The 21724-nt window shown below is 38.3% G+C and overlaps 1 protein-coding gene across 2 annotated transcripts; it reads left to right on the top strand.

Annotated features, from left to right (window-relative positions):
• Positions 1–4195: 4195 nt before the first annotated feature.
• vamp4 (vesicle associated membrane protein 4) lies at positions 4196–20903 on the top strand. Of its 2 annotated transcripts, none has more exon segments than NM_001016897.2 (8): positions 4196–4215; positions 7317–7458; positions 7969–8015; positions 12919–12969; positions 14965–15065; positions 15502–15581; positions 15741–15792; positions 17440–18740. In NM_001016897.2, coding segments are annotated over 7 exon segments (426 nt in total). In that variant the 5' UTR covers positions 4196–4215; positions 7317–7392; the 3' UTR covers positions 17469–18740.
• Positions 20904–21724: the final 821 nt, after the last annotated feature.

The following is a 21724-nucleotide window of genomic DNA, read 5'->3' on the forward strand; positions in this document are numbered from 1 at the left end:
TCTTCTCGTAATTTGTCCTGATATTATTCTACTGTGGTCTGACCCTGTGCCTGTTATTTAGACTTTGCCTGTCACCTGGCCAGACCATTGCCTGTTTTATCGACTTGCCTCTGCCATTTTGTTTTTCATTTTCTTTATTTTTCAGCATTAAATCTTACTTTAAATTGCAATTAGCCTCCAGTTTTGTTAAGTCATGGCAATGTTTACTAGAAGGTATTCAGCACGGGCTTCTATCAGTTAATTTAGCTGGTAACCCTGACAATCCCAAATGTTGTCAAGAATGCTGAAATGGGGGCAGGCGCCTATGCTAAATTTATCCCACCCACACATACTTGTCTAAAAACTCTTTACCCTTCCTGCTCAGATACATAGGAGTTTTAAGTGACCAGCACACTCCAAAAAAAGCAACATTAGCTTTAAAAAGTTCCTTATACCTGCAAAACACCCCTATTTATAAAAAAAAACCCATTTCTGGTTGAGATTTACCTTTGTTCACCAGCCATGACCCAATAAATAGGGAAAGCTTTAAAACACTAAAAGATGAGCATATTGAGATATCATTTGATATCCAGCACTAGGCGGCTCTGCTCTTCCATTACCCAACATCAAGTCCAGTAGGGTTTGATGGTACAGAGGAATTGACTAATTATATTACATCATGCAGTACCTAGAGCAATTACCTTTGCTTGTGATTCCAAGTTTCTTACCATGTATTCTGTATAGAAGGCAGACTATTAAGGGAAACTTGATTAACTGGGAAGAATGGATTGTTTCCTTCCAGCTAATCATACTGAGTTAACCAAATAATAACATTAGTTTTAATGCCAGCACAGCTCTATTTTCTGTCTTTTGGCTTTTAGTAAAGATATAGTGAATAAAGTACCCCCTATTTTAATATCCTCATATTTTACAACAGGTGGTACTTTATTTATTATATCATACAGGTTTTAGTGAGTCATGTGACAGAAATTACATCATTAAGCTCTGATTATAACTGATGACAACACTAAGCACCATTTATAAGGATATAATTTACAGTTTGGCCCCATAGGGAAATTACCAAACTGTATATTATATGATTATAATGTCTTTTGTATAATCAGTGTTTAATGAAATCATGATTTATAACTATAATGCATTTATATATTGCATAAAAGGGATATAGAAAAGCTCAGAATCTCAGTAACATTGGCTCATGCCAAATAAAAAGCCTGCCTAATACATTGCAATTTATTCTTGGCCTTAAGAATGTTGTGTTGGTTAACCAGACTGATGACTTTCACAGAGAATCTCTCAGCCCAATGGAATGGGGATTGGATAGTCACTGAATTATATTGCTGCAAGGTGATTTGCAGGGCAGGGTTGAAGTACCAGAATGTACATCTCAGTTCCAGACAGAACATTGGCTCTTGCAGTATTTCCTTACTGGATTTTCAGATAATACTATGTAGTACAAACTAAGCACATACCACAAGCATATTTTGAAGTGCTGAAGCATAGAGACAGATGTCCCTTTGCTAATGTTTAGAAACTACAGAAAGCATATTATGTACAGAATTAGAATGAATTCCTTCAGCTTAGAGATATGGGGAATGAGAAGGGCAATAGAAACATTTCAGAAGACAGCAACAAACGGTTGTTTTTTTATCTGATATTCTTTTATGTGCACTTGTTTTTATGGTTGGAGCTAGGTCCCTTGGTCCCAGTGAAACCTGTTTGTGGCAACAGTTCTGGAAAAGCAGCCTCCATACAGAAGTAGCAGAAGTCCATTATTTTCCTGGCCTGTCAGTCATCTTCATTCTGCTAAAGTATTCCATATACTTCTTTCAGTACATTCATATATACATTCAAACATGTTAATTAAGCTATACTAAAAAGAATGAAATTTTCTTTAGGGATGCACCGAATGATGATGCCTGATGCCAATATTATTAATAGAAAAAAAGATAAAATTATAGGAAGGCCGATACTTTTTCTTCTAGAAAAGGTGGCAACCCTAATGAGAAGAGGTATGAAACACAAGGGGGCACATTTACTAATCCACAAATCCAAATCCGAATGGGAAAAATTCGGATTGGAAACGAACATTTTGCGACATTTTCGCATTTTTTGCGTTTTTTTCGTCGACGTTACGACTTTTTCGTAGCCGTTAGGATTTGCTCGTATATTGTCGCTACTTTTTTGTATTGAGCGCTTGTAAACGGCGGGCAAACCTTTCAGACTTTGCATGATTTTGGAAGCCTCCCATAGGACTCAATGGCACTCTGCAGCTCCAACCTGGCCCAAGGAAAGCCTCCCATAGGACTCAATGGCACTCTGCAGCTCCAACCTGGCCCAAGGAAAGTCTCCCATAGGGCTCAATGGCACTCTGCAGCTCCAACCTGGCCCAAGGAAAGTCTCCCATAGGACTCAATGGCACTCTGCAGCTCCAACCTGGCCCAAGGAAAGTCTCCCATAGGGCTCAATGGCACTCTGCAGCTCCAACCTGGCCCACGGAAAGCCTCCCATAGGGCTCAATGGCACTCTGCAGCTCCAATCCGACCCAAGGAAAGTCACGATACTGAAGCTTGAATGAATCCGAAACTTTCGTACTCGGCGCAACGGCTACGAAAAATCGCAACAATTCACGCGACTTTTTCGCATTTTTTGCGATTTTTTCGTCGACGTTACGACTTTTTCGTAGCCGTTAGGATTTGCTCGTATATTGTCGCTACTTTTTTGTATTGAGCGCTTGTAAACGGCGGGCAAACCTTTCAGACTTTGCATGATTTTGGAAGCCTCCCATAGGACTCAATGGCACTCTGCAGCTCCAACCTGGCCCAAGGAAAGCCTCCCATAGGACTCAATGGCACTCTGCAGCTCCAACCTGGCCCAAGGAAAGTCTCCCATAGGGCTCAATGGCACTCTGCAGCTCCAACCCGGCCCAAGGAAAGTCTCCCATAGGACTCAATGGCACTCTGCAGCTCCAACCTGGCCCAAGGAAAGTCTCCCATAGGGCTCAATGGCACTCTGCAGCTCCAACCCGACCCAAGGAAAGTCACGATACTGAAGCTTGAATGAATCCGAAACTTTCGTACTCGGCGCAACGGCTACGAAAAATCGCAACAATTCACGCAAGTCGTAACGCTACGAAAAAGTCGCGACAATTTGCGAAAAAGTCATAACGGCTACGAAAAAGTCGTGACAACTTACGAAAAAAATTGCAAAATACCGATCATTACGAAAAAAAGCATTCGGACGCTTTTCGGACGTTCGTGGATTAGTAAATGTGCCCCAAGGTGTTATAAATACACACAAGCAAACACATAACCTTGCACTAGGAGTAAGTGCCCTACAAAGGGACCAATAAACCCTATCTATGTAAATGTCTACTCTACAGTATAAGGGCAGTGGTACTTGGGGAGATTAGTCACCCCGCGACAAATCTTTGTTGTCGCGGGCGACTAATCTCCCCACAATGCCATCCCACCGGCTAGAATGGGTGGGATGGCACTGTGGGGAGATTAGTTGCCCACGACAACGAAGACGATACTACTTCAAATCGCTTAACGCTCTGAATCGATATGAGACCCTTTTTTGAGTGATTTTACAAAGAAAGCAATGTCATTAAAAACTACTGGAATCGCTGAAAGTAAAACCCACTGATGGAAGCTGCTGCGATTTCCCCATTGCACTGAATATAATTTCTAATTGTGGAATATGACACTTGGATTTGTGGGAAATAGAATTGCTCCATTGTTGTAATCGCTTGTTAGGAAAAGACAAGTGACTTGTTAAAAGCGACTCACTTTTTAAAAATCACAGCGACTAAATCTCCCCATGGGATATTAGCCTAAGAAAGAGACAATTTAAAATAAAATGAAAGAGCAAATATTTGTTCAATACTAAAAATAATGACAACATTTCTTTAATGTCTCTATTTCATCTTAAAAGATGTAATTAATACTTAAAAAAACATTTTGTACGGCGTTAATGAATACAAACAACGTCAAATCATTAATTTCAGTCCTACAATGGTGCTGGCAGGCTGGCTTCACACTGTGCCAGTGCGCTTGCGCATTGTGAGAACGCCGAACTCTAGATCATTCAGAGGGTTAAAGGGAACAGGACGGTGAATCGCGTTTCGAGCGATGGATGGTTTACAGTCAGCTGGAGCGCCATGTTAGCCAGTGAATAAGCTTAGAGCTGAGCATCGCTGGAGTCTCATCCGAACAGGTACAGGTCTGCCGCATCGGCTCTAGTTGGGAGGGATTCCCCCAATAGTGAACCGTCCGAATATATTACAGCTGCCAGTTTGTCTTGTGACAGTCACAGGCGGTGAGGAAGATGGCTCGGTCTTATTGTCTTCTTGTCAGTGGTTCCTCTTTACAAATCCCAGTGTTTGTGTTACTGTACTAAATACGAATTGCTACACACTTATGGCCACCTATTGCTTTACTTGTTAATTTATCTTCTATGTGTGTGTGTATGTATGTATATATATAATATATATATATATTATACACACACACAGTACTCAAGCCATGAATATCCAGTAAATTGATAGTGATAATCAGTGCTTAGTTCTAAAATTTGTGTCTTGCTGCGTTGTGCCACTATATGGTCATGAAACCTCCCATAACCTCTGATATCTTTATCATGTACAATAGAGGGTACATATATAGTCTCATTGACTGTCATAAGGATGATCTTGATGACAACTTTGTATAGATTGGAACACGTAGAACTTTTAAAGGGGTTGTTCACCTTAAAATTAACTTTTAAGTATGACGTGGAGATTTATATTTGCATTTGGTCTTAATTTTTATTATTTACGGTTTTTTAATTAATTTGCTTTTTGCGAAGCAACTCTTCAGTTTGGAGTTTCAGCACCTATCTGGTTGCTTTGATCTTAGTTACCCTAGTAACCAGGCAGTGGTTTGAATTAGAGACTGGAATATGAACAGGAGAGAACGTAACTAGGAAGATAAGTAATGAAGAGAATGACAATAAAATTGTAGCCTCACAGAGCAATAGTTTTTGACAGACAGGGTCAGTGACAGGCCCGGACTGACGATATGTGGATTCTGGTAAATTCCAGAGGGGCTGCTGTAAGATACCATAGACAGTCACTATTGGGCTGGTGGGGGCTGTTTGGGCCTTTTGTGTACTTGAATTGGCCAGGCCTATTTTGAATCCCAGATCAGACCTGGTCAGTGACCCCCATTTGGAAGCTTTAGAAGAAGAAGCCAAATAATTCAAAAACGATACAAAATAACAAATGAAGACCAGCTGAAAAGTTGCCAAGTATTGATCATTTTATAACATAATAAAAGTTAACTTGAGGTGAATCACTCTTTAACTTCACTGGATTACTTAAATAACATGCAAAAATAAGTGCTTTTGTATTGTGACTGTATATAGTAAGCATCCGGCTGGATACTTCAGAATTATTGGAGTGTGTCTGGATGGGATGGAGATAAATAAAATGTTAGGCACCCCCATTGATTGTAATCATTTACCTGATACCCCAGCCGGTGCTCCTGTTTGGAGAAAACTGCAGTGGCCTTGGGTATATGTGAGCGAGTGTTCCTTTTCCTTTTATCTTCTTTCTTCGGAATCCAGGGGCCGAAGCATGCTCAGTTGAATGAAAAAGCCAGCTATTTTGTTAAAGCCGGCTTTTTACTCTACTGCACATGTGCAAAGAAGAAGGAACGCTCGCTCGCATACACCCTGGCCACTGCAGTTTTCTCCAAACAGGAGCACCGGCTGGGGGTTTCAAGTAAGCGATTGAAGTCACTGAGGGGAGGGGGGCTGCCTAACATTTTGGCACCCCCAAGTGATTGTAACTTTCCTTCTCCTTTAGGGCCGTGGCAGACGGGGAGATTATTCGCCTGCAACAAATCTCCCTTGTCGCGGGCGACTAATCACCCCGATATGCCACCCCATCGGCTTAAATGTCAATCGCCGGTGGTATGGCATATGCGGTGCCGCAATTTCCCAAAATTGCGGAAGTTTCCTCTCAAGGCAAACTTAAGGCCCTTAATGTTCATAATTGCGGTAGCACCTTATTCAGGCGCCGAAAATGCAGTACAGAGAAAAATAGCTTTTATAGGCCCCTTTCCTTAGCACCAGCTCCAGAGCAGAGCAGAACAGGACAGAGCCTCGGGTAATACATTTTTGAACAGTAGAATGCAAGAATTATTTTTTAGGTTTTTGCTGAACTCGCAGCTATGTTCTTGCCCCTGTGTATAATTCTACATTGTGTTCTTTTTCCTTGTAAATGCAGAATCATGGTGTAATGGGGTGGGGTGGGGGGGGGGGGGGTTGTTAGCTCTGGAAGGAAATGTATATGTGAATATTTTCATTTCTTTTTATGTAACTGGCAGTTTAGTCTGCTTTTTTCTTTATATGCCAAATATTAGCCAAGACTTAAGACTTATTATCTTTATTATTTTGTGTCCCTGGCAGTTTATTATTGGCAGCTTGTATTTTTAATTTCAAACCTAGTTGGTTGAGAAAGAAAAAAGCAGCTCTTTGTTTTATATTTATTGACCAGGTTTTAGGGGCAGCTGGGTCTCTTCATCAGACATTCCTTTAAACCATGGAGAATTATCTGTTTCAGCCAATAAAATAACCATATAAATGCCAGTATTTCCCTTTCGAAAAGGTGAGACAGTTATTCCAAAAATGCTTATATATCATGCATGTTAAGCAATCCTGCCCAGTGCACAAAGGTTTCCATCACTGTGCAGATTCTTTGTCCTATAATAGTTAATTGGAAATTATGTAGAAATAACCTGTATATGTGTGCATGGGAACTAAAGTTCTCAGCCCTTAATTTCAGCAAGAAAAAAAAATCACTAGTTTGTCAGTGCATAACATTTCTGTAAAACTTCTCAAGTCCAAATGTAATAAATAATACCTCCAGATTACATGGGCATAATGTTTACCCTAGAATGCGCCAATTCCTTAATTTTGGGGTTTTTTTCTTAAAGGTAATCACATGTTGTGGGATCTTTGAGCACTCTGGTTTTAAGTAACCCAAATTAGCACCTGAAATTGCCCTTCATAGACTTTGGCAGTCCATTGTTCCAGTGCTTGTCAGGTGATATTTGTCTAGATAATATTGTGGGCACATTTCAATCTATAGGGAGAGTTTGGGGTGCTTTGGAGCTGTGTTGGGGCTCCTTACAAAAGCATTGTTCAAAACACCTAAAACAGCCCCTTGTGCCATTAGACTTAATAGTATAAACTATAGTATAGTTATATAGTATAGTTCTAGTTTGATTTTCTAATAACATCTTTTTTTTTCTCTCTCTCTTTCTACTGCAAAGGCTGACTGCTATACAAATACATTGCCCTCACTGATCATTGTCATAAAACACAAATTCACATCAAAGGAAACCCAGTATGCCTCCAAAGTTCAAGAGGCACCTCCACGATGAGGAGGTTACAGGTTCAGTTAAAAGTGAAAGGGTAAGTCTTTTTTTTTATATTCAATGTTGTCTATCACGTAGAATGCTCAGCTTGTTTTCCAAGTCACGTTAATAGAAAATAGTGTATATACTGAATTTAATTGACCAGGGCTACAAAGAGATGATGTTTCCATTGGCAAACAGAAAAAAGCAGAGTTCAGTCAGTGTTTAGGCTGGTGGTGGGCAGGCAGACTTATTGGTGGGTGAACCACATAACATCACAGATGATGGTTTTTCTAAGAGGAAACTGTCAGCTCAAGTCACCAACCAAATGAATGCAACTGATGGTCCATTAAATTGCAGTCACTTACAAAAGTGTGCATCCCCTTCAATGGGCTAAAGAATGATGGCTTCCTCAAAAGCAAGGCATGAATCCATTCTTGATGGGGAAAATCAGAAATCCTATATTTTGTTAGAGAGTTTATTTTGACTTTGAAAGATGGTTTCCAATACATCTATATCATTGTTTTTATTAGAGTAGAAATTTCTAATCCTTTTTTTTTATTTTCAGAGGAATCTGTTGGAAGAAGACTCAGATGAAGAAGAAGATTTCTTCCTGTAAGTTTTTTTTTATGGTCTTATAAATATATATAATTACAATTACAGCACAAATCTTGTAAACTAAAAAGTAACATGTCATATATATATCTCAGATTTGTTTCCTGGCATTGGCCAGTGTTCCAGTGATGAGGCAATTCTGCAAGCCAGTATGCTGGATACAATTTTCAAATACATGACAGTAGTGTTTTTGGGGGTATTTTGACAGAGAAAAAAAACATATAGGGCATAATCTACTAGTATCTTGTTTGTGTCCTGTGAGTTGATTGTCACTGTGTCACAATGGAGTATAATTAATCAATATGCAACAAAAAAATATGAATTCATTATCACCGTTTTTATTTATTCCCAATATATTAAGTTGGATTCATTCGTAGGGATGCATCGAATCCAGGATTCAGTTTGGGATTCAGCCAAATCCACGCTCCTGGCCAAACCAAATTCGAATCCTAAAAACCATGTGACTTTTTGTCACGTAAACACGTTTACGTTTACTGTGCAAACCTAATTTGCATATGCACATTTGGATTTGGTTTGGTATTTGGCCGAATCTTTTACGAAGGATTCGGGGTTCGGCTGAATTCGAATAAAATGGATTGGGTGCATCTCTAATTATTAGGCATATGGTACTAGTCAGGAATGATAGATTAGTAATATCACAGTAACCCCTATATCTAAACTGGGAAGTGATGCAGTGATTTGTGGCAATTCCAGGTACATTACAATCTTTTACATCTACAATCTTTTAGTATACTACATCAACAAGGACACTCGGATTTGTGTAATTTTAGAGGTTTTTTTTCAACCTTGACTAAACTCACATTTTTAAAAATAAAGATCCCTTATTTATTAAAAAAAAATCTAAAAACAAAAACGTGGATTAAATAGGAATACAAAAGAAATACAATTTGATAAGGACAACTCCCATTGACTTCAATATGACCATGCCAGCTTTTAGATCGCAAAGTTTTTCATGGTTTTATACTTGATAAATAATAAAAAAAAAAATCAGTGTTCTAGAGTAATTATCTTTGTAAGTAGAACTGGTTTTAAAGGGGTTGTTCGCCTTTAAATTAACTTTTAGTATGATGTAGAGCAGGGATTCCCAAACCTTTCTTGCTTGTGAGCCACAGTCAAATGTTAAAAGACTTGGAGAAAAGTTCATGGAGGAGCCAAATAAGGGCTAAGATTGGCTATTAGGGGCCTCTATGCACACTATCAGCTTACAGGGGGCTTTATTTGGTAGGAAATATTGTTTTTATTTAACCAAAACTTGCCCCCAAGTCAGGAATTTAAAAATAACTACCTGGTTTGGGGGTGCAGAGAGCAACATCCAAGGGGTTGGGGAGCAACATGTGACCCCTGAGCCACTGGTTGGGGATCACTGATGTAGAGGATGCTACTCTGAGACAATTTGCAATTGGTCTTGCAAGTTTTTATTATTTGTGTTTTTTTTAATTATTTCGTGTTTTGTTCAGCGGCTTTCCAGTTTGGGAATTTCAGCAGCTATCTGGTTGCTATGGTCCAATTTAACCCAGCAACCAGACAGTGGTTTGAAAGAGGAATATGAATCGAAGAGGGCCTAAATAAAAAAATAAGTTATAAATTACAAAGTAAAGTAACAATAGAAATAAAATTGTAGCCTCACAGATGAATAGCTTTTTGATTTTAAAAGTTGGAAAGAGTTAGAAGAGGAAAGCAAATCATTCAAAGGCTATAAAAAATGAAGATAAATTGAAAAGTTGCTAAGAATAGGCCATTCTATAACATACTAAAAGTTAACCTGAAAGTGAACCACCCCTTTGAGGAAAATGTGTGTTCAGTTGACCCTACCCATACCGTTACTGTAATGGAGCATACATTTAAGTAATACATCCTGGAACAAAATCCAAAAAAGGCGTGGGAGGAAAAAGCAAAACAAATGAAAGCTTACACATAGCCGAGTCATGTCGGCATCTAAGTCTGTGAAGGTAAATAATTTGTTTATGGGAAGTGGGTGCTAGTGGGGCTCTCCTTACAGTGTGTGCAGGACAAAAAGTCTGTCTTAAGAAGACGAAGATCCATAAAGCATTTTTGTGGCTGGTAAAGGTAGTTGCAATTTAAACCGGTGTTTTGTCCTGTTCTTTTTTTTTTTTTATCCCTTTTTGATCCCTGAGTATGCTTTTTAAAATAATGTAACAGGTCTTTCTCATCTGGTCTTTTAGTCAGCTGCCTTTCAAAGTTGTGTAGATTTAGAGCCCCCACTGCAGAGAATATAAACAGCCAGGCAGCAAGATACAATATTTAATAACAGTAACATTCACAAGTAGTTTTTCTAATTGAATGTATACTGGAAAGTTGCTTAGAATTATATTTTCTTTCACTATTCATTTTGAGTTGACAACCCCTTTAATTTGCTCTGATGTGTCTGACATGATGCAAAAACCACATTGAGGATAAATCACCATAACCTCTAGAAATATTTCATACCCTGTTCAGTGAGATCTATTAGAATGTCGTCATGGTGTTTTATTGCTTACAATGGGTGACTGTCATGAAAAGTTTTAAAAGATTGCCAAAGATTAATAAACCATATTCTTTGTGTGTGTGTTTTTTTTAAATGGAAATGCTGTCACTTTTATTCATATTCCATATTAAAATTCAAGTACAAAAGTTGATTAAATTATCAGACCGGTTGGGGCTAGTGCTAATTATCTGGTATGTTTTTTAGATTATACAAATTTGTCCAAGTGCTTGTATAATACGTTAAAGTAAACTAAAAGGTATACAAATAGATTTTTTGTTATCTTCAATATAAATAAATCTAGTGCTTTAATGGTGTTGCCATGTGAGCCTAAAGCAAAGAGAGCTGATGTATTAGATAATGTTATCTACTTATTTCACAAGTAGATCTGAACTCCAGACAGGATACATTTCAATATATCTTCAAAAAGTCATACAAAGACTTATTATTATTAACATTTATTTAGTAACCGCCAACATATTCCGCAGCGCTGTACAATAATTGGGTTTCATACATAGGACATACAGAGTAACATATAAAGCAATCAATAACCGATACAAGAGGTGAAGAGAGCCCTGCCCAAAAGAGCTTACAAGACTTGATGGTATTAATATATTAGGCAAGTAAGTTTGGAAATGTTACAATGAATCTCCTTCTAAGTGCTGATAAATAACATGCTAATCTGAATGCTATATTCTATATAGTTACGAATGTCTTAGATTTGCTTTACAGCCATCAGCTATGTAGTTTATGTCACTTAGATTGTAAGCTCTACGGGGCAGGGACCTCCTTCCTACTGTGTCTCATACCACATGGCACTTATATATATATATATATATATATATATATATATATATATATATATATATATATTTATTGTATTTATTTATTATATCACTTGTCCTCCCTGTGTGTAATTTTGTATTCTGTAAGATTGTACAGCGCTGCGTACTCTTGTGGCGCTTTATAAATAAAGTTATACCTACATACATACATACATACATACATACATGTAAAGTGGAAATCATGTAACCTCATACTTGGTGCCAGCAAGTGGGTCTGTTATATGGTTAAGTTAGGTTAAAAAAAAAAAAAAAAAGGCCAAATTCCATCAAATTCAACCGCTCCAAGCAAACCCCAGTGCACATACATAGACTATATACACCAATATCTAATTGTAATCGTGTCCCCAATCTTTTTTAACCGTCAGCCACATTGAAATAAAAAAAAAAGTTGGAGAGCAACACAAGCATGCAAAAAATTCCTGGGGTTTCCAGTTTGGGCTGTGATTGGCTATTGGCAGCCTACAGGAGGTTCTTTTTGGCAGTACACATGGTTTTTATGTAACTAAAACTTGCCTTTAAGCCAGGAATTAAAAAAAAAAAACACCTGCTTTGAGGTCTCTGGGAGCAACATCCAAGGGGTTTGTGAGTAACGTGTTGCTCTCAAACCTCTGGCTGTGGATCACTGATCTATAACTTTTTAACTTGAGTTGAGCTGGGCAGCTTTTAGTCATAGAGTCCCAAAAGCTACCGTACCACATTGGTATTGTGTGTTTATATAGTGCTGCCATGAGACAGTATTTTTTCTGTAATACCACTTAAGGCAGCTCATTTAGTTTAAAATTTTGGATGTGAGGAATGTTTTTCTTTCCTGGCACTGCAATGCAGAATACAGGGGTCCTATGATAAATGCCTCGACAGGGAATTCGTAAATGGGTGGGTAATGAAGCTTTTTTTTTCTTTCCAAATATTACAATTTGCTTAAATTGGAGTTTTCGAGACAATGGGTTTCCAGATACGGGATCCAATACCTGCACTTCACTTAGAACCTTCCTGTAAAACTTTCACCTACAGCCATTTCTTATGTCCATATTAGAATGAGGACATGCACTATGAATAGTTACCATGAATTTTAAAGCAGTGGTTCTCAACCTTCCTAATGCCGCGACCCTTTCATACAGTTCCTCATGTTGTGGTGACCCCCAGCCATAAAATTATTCCTAAGACCATCGGAAATATGTGTTTTCCGATGGTCTTAGGCGACCCCTGTGAAAGGGTCGTTCAACCTTCAAAGGAATCGCGACCCACAGGTTGAGAACCGCTGTTTTAAAGTATACATGCAGTTTTCAATCAGAAGGTCAAATATGCAGTTTGTAGCAGTGTCTTTATTTCAAAATTATTTTTGTACTAATTTACCTTTGAACCTAAGGAGGAGGCCTAAGGGTGTTAAATCCACCCAAAAGTGTATAAGTTAAACAATCAATTCACACTGATACTCTATTGCTGTCATTAATTCACAATTTCACCCACACAGTTATGTTCTGTCTGCATTTTTTTTATGGCAGTGATCTTTTGCAGTGACATGATATGCAACTGACTGACTTTTTTTTCTTGCCAGGAGGGGACCTTCTGCACCTAAGTTTGGACCAAGGAATGACAAGATCAGACAGTAAGTCTAATGAGAGACAGCTGAAGATAAACTATCCCAGCGTGCTTCCTGCAGAGATATATTTATCATAGGTTTATGAAATATCACATTGTACAAATAGATTTTACTTAGGATAGCCATGAACTAATAGAGGTACCTGCATTATAAGTAAACTCATTGCTATAGTTTCTGTGGCAGGTTCCCTGCAGTGTGAATAAATACCTTACTAGGGTTGGTAAGGTGGGTGAGTTATTTTTCCATCATTGCTGACCATGTAAAATAACATACTGAGTTGCTGAAAAGGTGAAATACCTAAATATAAATACTGGGCTGGATAAGTTAAGGTAAGGTTCATTGACGACATTGGATGCATATTATGCATATTCTTCAACAGAACCTGGAATCAACAATGTCCATGTATGAAAAGAAATTCCACTGTGTTTATGAATACATCACATTTTGAGATGTTACATTTATTTCAATATTTGTTCTTTTGAGAAAAGGTGTCAGGTTAGGTTGCCATATGCAGCTCCTGGGTGTCCCAATATGACTACTAGGGTATTGACCATGGTCTCTGACACTTGATCTTAGCAGGTGCCATTAGACCTGCAGTTGTGTTGATATGCTGCTAATCTGCTTTGAGTTAAGTGAATTGTTGTTCTGCTTACTCAGTTTACTTCATGGGATACTGTTGTGCTTGTACGGTTACGTGTATTTCCTGGTACTCGTGACACTCTTTTCTTATTTTTTGGCATTAAATAATGGGGCAGTTATGCAGATGAATCCCAGAACTATAAGCCATAAGCTTACTGTTGGTGAGGGCTGCTAAGATCAGTTTTTGACCTTTGCTGCCCATATGTAGCATACATAATCAATATACTGTATCAACTTTCCTCTTCATAACAATGACCCAAGCTGCAAATGAAATTAGCTTCGGTTGAAGACTATAGTCAATGTGTATTGGACCATTTGATGCATTTTTGCTTCACTACTGTCATTTGGAAGCAATCAGTGGAATTCAAATAAATTCTATCTAAGGCTGAGTCAGAGGGATGTTTTTCTAATTATTGAGCTAGTTCTTTTTTCCAAAACAGCCTTGGTATGCGTAACACCTTCACATCCATCATACTGTGTTATTGTCCTATAGTTCTGCTACAGTGTATCCTGCACTGAAATCTCCATATGCTGCTAATGGAATTGAACATATATACCTGGCAGAATATGATTTGTGCATTAACCTAATGGCTCACAGAGAGATGGGAAGGCTCAGCTTGCAGCTGGCTAAATGTTGGTGTCGTTGCTTCCTCTCCATCCATTAGCCTTTAATGTCACTATAGGGAACAGTCAAATCTCATCCGCTGCAAGTAGCCACTTCCAGTCTTCCTGTGTGACATTAGCCTGCAGACTAAAGTGTTGCTGGCGTCTTTGAATAATATGGCGTGAATGACAGTTTAAATTCTCTGTGTGTTTTTTTTTTTTTTATATGCAGGAATGTAACCTTTTGCTCCCTAACCATTAAACAAGGATTCCATCACAGAAGCGCTAAAGAGTAAATGGGTGAAATGCAAATGGGGATATAGTTCCGAACATGCTAGAAACTGATCCACTTTCTCTGAATAGATTAATTTAAACTTGTTTGGATACAGTAAGAATGTAATAGAAATTAAGCAAGCCCCTTTTTCCAAGGTAAACTAATACTGTCAGATCTATCATTTGCTAAACTACCCTCAGTACTTACCTTCTTCTTTGAGCAGAAATTGGTTCCTACGACCCACCCATACAGGGCTTTCTCAAACACAAACTGGCTTGGTTCATATGGTGGGGTACTTAAAGGCATGCAACAGCAAAGTAGTGAACAGGTTACTAAAAAATATTGATGATGAAAACTTTATTGTGGGATAAATTTGAAATGAAATCCAAAAGTTAAGGCTTTCCATTTTTAGCTAAGCTAAAGGAAAATGACCTTGCTAGACTGGCAGTTGTTTGTTGTTGTTCCAGTTGTATTTGTATTTGCAGTGTACAGAACCAGGTGGATGAAGTCATCGATGTCATGCAAGAAAACATCACAAGGGTGATCGAAAGGGGAGAAAGGTTGGATGAGCTGCAGGACAAGTCAGGTAATGGAGCTCCTGCAGTAAGCGGTGAGATAAGAAATTGCTCTCTGATCTATTTATTCTTTAATTTATATGCAGTCATTATTTCCATGCTAAGAAATGCTGACTAAAAGTGGCTATACAGGGGCCAATAAAAGCTGCTAACAGACCAATTCGGCAGCTTATTGGCATTGTATGGGGCCCTCTGATGGGCCAACCCTACCGATATCTGGGCAGTATTGACCAATATTGGGCAGGTTTAATTTTCAGTTGGTTTGAGGACCTGATCTGCACGTTGATGCAGTCCTTGATCCAATGGCCTGCATGTAGCTGCAATTGTGATCTGATTTTTTGGCACACTCACCTCAAGATGGGCATATCAGGTAAAGATCTTTCACTGTATTGCCACCCTAACTTATGCACTTTTCTAACACACAATCCTATATCTGTTCTGCCACAGAAAGCTTATCAGACAATGCCACAGCCTTCAGCAGCAGATCAAGACAGCTTAGGAGACAGATGTGGTGGAGGGAGTGTAAGGTAAGTAGTGCATCAAACTGTAATACATTCAACAACTTGGATTTTTGTCAAATTACCAGTAAAGCAATGAATGGTTATCAGTTTGCATGAATTTTAGCTTTTCCCTGCATAATAATTGGGTTACCATACATCTAATATTCAGTTTATTGTGCTTTTCAGATGAAAGCAATTATAGCACTGGTTTTTGTCATCATCCTACTAGTGATTATTGGTAGGTATATTGCTCACAAACCTAATGAAACTTGTTAATATTGTATTTTACAAGCAATTTCAATTTTATTTTCTTGTTCTCAGTGAAAACATTAGACATGGGGACACAGGGCCTCAAAAAATTATAGTTAGCAAAGCATGTATTGCATCAACTTAGTCCTCTGTTCACCTCCTGTACTGTTGTCACTGCACAGGCAACTTCAAAGCAAATAAAGATGGAGGGGAGATTAAAGCAATATTTATTTGTTGTGCAGTACACTACATCAGTGCTGTCCAACCCCTGTGATACCGAGGGCCAAAATTTTTCTGGCCTATGTGGTGGAGGGCCGATAATGGAAGCCAGTTTTGACCATTCCCCTTTTCAAACCACACCCATGTTATCACAAGAGCTTTTAAGACCATATACACATTAATGGCGGTAGCACAGCAAAAACCCAAATGGTTAATGCTCACTGAAGGATACCATCCTTCATTCATTTGTGAAGGAAGTTTATTATGTCATATTAAGACACACCCTTAAATTCATATGCCTCGCCTGTGGAAAGCCCCAACACATAATTACACTCCTTATGGACCATATAATGACTATTTCCAAATGCTAACAAACTCGGAACAACCCAGAACAAACCCCTGCCATGTTCACCTCCCACAGGCAGCATAGGGCAGACAGAGTATGGCACATACAGGCAGCATAGGGCAGGCAGAGTATGGCGCACACAGGTAGCAAAGAGCAGGAAAAATATGGCACACTCAGGCAACATAGGGCAGGCAGTACATACAGTGACACAATGCTGGCACTGTTCATACAGTCTGAGGTGTGAACAGGTGAACAATGTGGGGGCTGAGCCTGAGTTGCGTTGTTCTCAACTCAGGTTTAGACTATAAACTGACTATAATGCAGTGTGAACTACAGGGTGTTAAAGGCATGAACCATACAGGGGATTACAGCCTGAATTTGCGGTGTGAACAATGCAGGGGCGTTAATCTCAGTACTGATACCATTTAAAGCCTACACAAAGATAAGCAGTCACAGAGTCCAGACAGGTGGGGGGGCCATGAGCCAGATGCGGCCTGAGGGTCGCCAGTAGGACAAGGCACAAGGAAAGGCTGATGCCAGAGTAGGGGCTGATTCTCTGCCTGCATTTAGCCCAAGGCATCAGTAGTTTTGTAACATATTTGTATACCTCTTTCATTTTCTATTTCTTTTGGCAGTATATTTTAAGCAAATTAGAAAAACAGTAAGTTAGGTTAAAAAGACAACACACGTCCATCAAGTTCAACCTTAATGCCTATATATAACCTGCCAACTGCTAGTTGATCCAGAGGAAGGCAAAAAAAACCCATCTGGAGCCTCTCTAATTTGCTGCAAAAAATTCCTTCCTGACTCCAAGATGGCAATCGGACCAGTCCCCGGATCAACTTGTACCTATCTCCCATTACCCTGTATTCCCTCACTTGCTAAAAAAACATTCAACCCCTTCTTGAAGCTAACTTACTTTAACTTAAAGAGCAAATGTAATTTACAGTTTTACTGCTGAAAATACTCTGTATAAAACTGTATAGTAAATAATCTACCTATTTGTTATATAAGGTAATGCTTATTATTCAGTTTTGTAATTTGCTTTGTTCTTTTTTCTCTTCCATACAGTTCCCATAATCCTAAAGTATCGATCCTAACTTTCTCTTCTTTGTGAAGAGCTCCTGGAGGTTCCTGTTCCTGTGGCTATTCTGTACAGAACTGTCTGTTATTTTTTGTTCTTTTGTTTTAACCCCTCTTGTCCCTCAAGGCCATGCAGCGTATTGATTTACACTGCTGTTCCTTTGCAATCGAAAAGAATAAGTCTACATTCCTCACGGAAAATTCTTATGGAAGGTTGTTAATTGTAAATTGGCAAAATGGGGCAGGGAACCATTCATTCCCAAGATAGAAATATCTTCAAGTTTATTTGTTATTTATTGCCAACTCATTATGTTTTGAAATTTCTTTTCAGAAGGGAGAGGTAAAACTGGTTCCATTCAAACTTGCGTTTGGGTAATGGAATAATCTTTCTTCCCATGGGTTTGGTAATCCAAAAACCAAATAAGTACATTTTATACCAGAATGTGCTTATGATTCGTTGCTGTACCAAAACCCATGACAATGTTGAAGTACTTGGTAGAAGAAAGAAGTAACAGCACTCACCACTTCTTGCTGGTGCAGTCCTTTGTTTATTGAGCCAGTTATGCCACACAGAACAATGTTTCGGGGGGGGGGGGCGGTCTACACCTTCCTCTGTCAGGTTAAGTGTTAAAGTCAGAGCAAAACACAGCACCCTTTGCTGTTTATGGAACCATCCATTCCCACTAAAGAATAACTGAAATAATTATAGCGTGCCAGAGCTTGCCTTCATGCCTGCATTATTCTACCCTTCCATACAAATACATATTGTCTCATCTGAAAATGTTAAACATTTTATGACCAGTAGTTAATGCTTTTGGCCTTCTCTGCTGGTAAAAAAGCAAGGTTTCATTATAGAGGCTTTTTTACTTGCCCTTATTATATGAGTGGAGTTTTGTTTACAGGTTTTACTTTGAGCACCCATTGTAAAACTTGAAGTGCAAGTATTACATCATTTATGAACGATTTACAGAATGAATAGCTCCAAAAATGTTTGTGGATATTGTAGAAAATATTTGAAGACTAAAGTTAAAGATTTAGTATCAAATCTTTCACACCAGTGTTATTATATAGGATTTTACCATTTCATACTGTAATTATTCAAAAAAGATTTAGTATTTTAGAATAGGCAACCCCTAGATGTGGAAGGATATTCACAGGGAATCCCCTAAAAAGAACAACATTATGATTGTAGAGTCATTGTGTGGGCACCCTTTGCATTCCACTTTTGGAAAGCTATTTATGCTATTAGCTATTTTTGTTTTACTGAAGGAAGAATCCAATTTCCACAGTCTCATTGTCTAAAGGTGGACATACACGGGCAGATTTAAACTGCTGATTTAGGCCCTTAAGAGCAATTCTGCAGCCAGTCATCTGGCTGAAAATATCCGGGGAAAGATCCACTCATTCAGAAACGTTGCAGAATGAGCAGATCTCAGTCAGTCTCTTAGTGTATGGCCAGCTTTATAATTTGGCACTACTTTGTCACTCAGATATAGAAACAAGTCTGCCAACTGAATAGCTAGCAGTAGCATTATTAGTTACATAGACAAAGGCCCTCTTCTATGTACACCTACATTAAGATTTATGGATAAATCTTTACATACACCATCATTTATTCTGGTAGTTTCCCAGTTTGCACAAAGCTAGTCTGCACAGAATACAGGGCCCCATGAATTTCCATATCTATATTTTAGATACATTGATAGAACTTGATTTATCTGTAGTCTATTTCATAAACCTTATGAGTAATTCTTGATAAAGGTTTTAAAGCATGTAAGGAATAAGTGCAGAGGAAAGATTTAAGTGCCAAGCTATGCAGAATAGCAAATGCTTACTGTACTCCTAATAATTCATGCCTTAAGTACAAGTAGACTTATGTCAATGATAACGTTCTTATTAGTTCCTCTTTCCTTCTCTTTTCCAAAAAGTCTATTTATATATATATATATATATATATATATATATATATATATATATATATATATATATATATATGGGTTGAAATGTTAATTCTGTGTTATGTTATTTATTTATATAATTTAAACATGATTATACCATTTACATGTCTGCTGCGGGTGTGATGTTTTATTACCATTTGCTTATTTTCTTGATTTAAAGAAATGAATCACAGGCTATTCCAGTGTTTTTGTTCATGAGATATGTTCTGCACCAGTCCCACCTTTAAAATCACTGTGACAAAAATGCATCCATGAATTTTCTATAAAATAATTGCACTAATTTCAATAGGTCATGGGATTTTAAAGGATATTATTTGCAACATATTGCTTTTTGTACTTTCTTAGATATTTGCCCTGCACAATTTATTTGGAAAATGAATGGTGACAAAAAGCAATTCTCTCCAATTCACAAGTCGCCCAAAAACTACAGGCAAAAAAAACCCTGGATATATATGGACACTTACTGTACCTGATTGCACCTTTCTGATGCCAGTTAGTGGTTGTAGCATTTAAAATGATGGTTCTCAAACTACATGGCTCCTCACTAGGAGGACTTGAGCACAGAATCCATCCAAGTCATGGTGACCTGTGGGTAAATCTGCACACCCAGACATAATTCCTTATCAGTTGTCAATGTTTGTGTAGCCAGATTGTGTCAATATTAATTACTTGATCCTGATTAGATCTGATGGAATAGTCATCTCCCTGTGTCCCTTTCAAATACAAATCTCATGGCTGCCAAAATGATAGGAAATGTGGTATATTCACTGTACATTCATGACCAGAAACTTCCATGTAATGCCAGCATAAAATATAGGTAGCACGCCGAAAAACGATATTCCTCCATGTCAGTGGCAAGGACATTAGATAGGAACATCTGAGGAACCTTGTGGGTGGAGATAAGGCATAACACAGAGAATGGAAAGATGCCCAGGCAGAATTCAGCAATAAATACAACACCAAGAAACAATATCAAATCAATGCCAACATGTGCTAGAATGTTTTCTAAAAATGCTAAAATGAATAGTGACAGTGGAACTGGTGGACAGTATGGTGGGCATAACAGAAGCATTTTTAAATAAGATCCATTGCTGGGTCTACCATGTACAGAATGGATTTGTACAGGATGTCTTATATCAGTGCTCAGGGTTGTAATTTAAAAATAACATGCATGAATCCTACAGGCTACATAGCATAGTAGTAATATGTGTAGATGATTGTTGGAGACTGTACCAAAAATGATTACCCATGAGCACTTTAGCATGAGGTCTGATTTGAAATGGTTAAGGTGACAATCCATGAACGATTAAAAATAAAACCTTTAATCTATGTAAATCATTAGCCCAAGGCAAGAATGGGAATATAAAATTATATTATTATACAAGTCAAATGAGATATATATGAAAGTTATATATTTCTCTAAACAAAATGTCAGTCTACTGTACAGCGCTGTGTACATAAGTAGCGCTTTATAAATAAAGATATACATACATACAGGATCCAGTATCTGTGTGCTCACAGTCTAGTGTTTTTATAATACAAAACACAAAATCCCCACAGTGAATGTGTTGGACTGGCTGGGTTTGAGTCACTTTGGGATTCAGAAAGCTTTGGCCTTATAGAGAAGGCAGCTTGCGTGTGCTTGTGTTTGGCACAAGAATAAAGCTTTTGGACAAAATTCAGGATCATAAATCAGCAGGGCTGTGAATGTATAAGGTAGCGGCTTTAGAAACAGATGAGCCTGTCGCCAAGTATATGTTAACTGAGTGTCAGGTGAGGTTTTACAGGTCTGACTGTGTTTATTTAGCTGGATATTAGAGGTGAATGTTGTCAGTTGTGGGAAGGGGCAAGTTACAGAGGAGCAACCAGTGATGTCACAGGCCAGGCATTCACTCAGGCACCGTATGGATGCACTTCCAGATGTCATGCACTTCCTACAGTACATTCCGTCTTTTATTATAAACAAACCATACATGTTCTTCTCCCTGTTACCTGCAAGCTTGGATTTCCAGGGCAGCCTACTACTAAGTCCCATGCATAAAACAGGCTGGCATAATATACCTCATTTGCTAGTTGTGAGATCCACAATTCACAGTAGGCACCACAGTGTAGAAAAACAATGGGATTGTGGTGAATACTTGACTACAAAGCAAAATGAAGATTGAGGAAATGGAAAACATAGTGGGCTTTAATACATTATACTTGGCCAATGGAGCTAGCATTTCCTCAGAGACACTTAGCGGTAGAACTCCAGTCAAAGACACAGACAAATATGACCTTAATGGAAAAAATCAGATAAATATCATCTTGATAAG

The sequence above is a fragment of the Xenopus tropicalis genome, chromosome 4 (genome assembly GCF_000004195.4).
Source record: "Xenopus tropicalis strain Nigerian chromosome 4, UCB_Xtro_10.0, whole genome shotgun sequence".
NCBI classification, from domain to species: Eukaryota; Metazoa; Chordata; class Amphibia; order Anura; family Pipidae; genus Xenopus; species Xenopus tropicalis.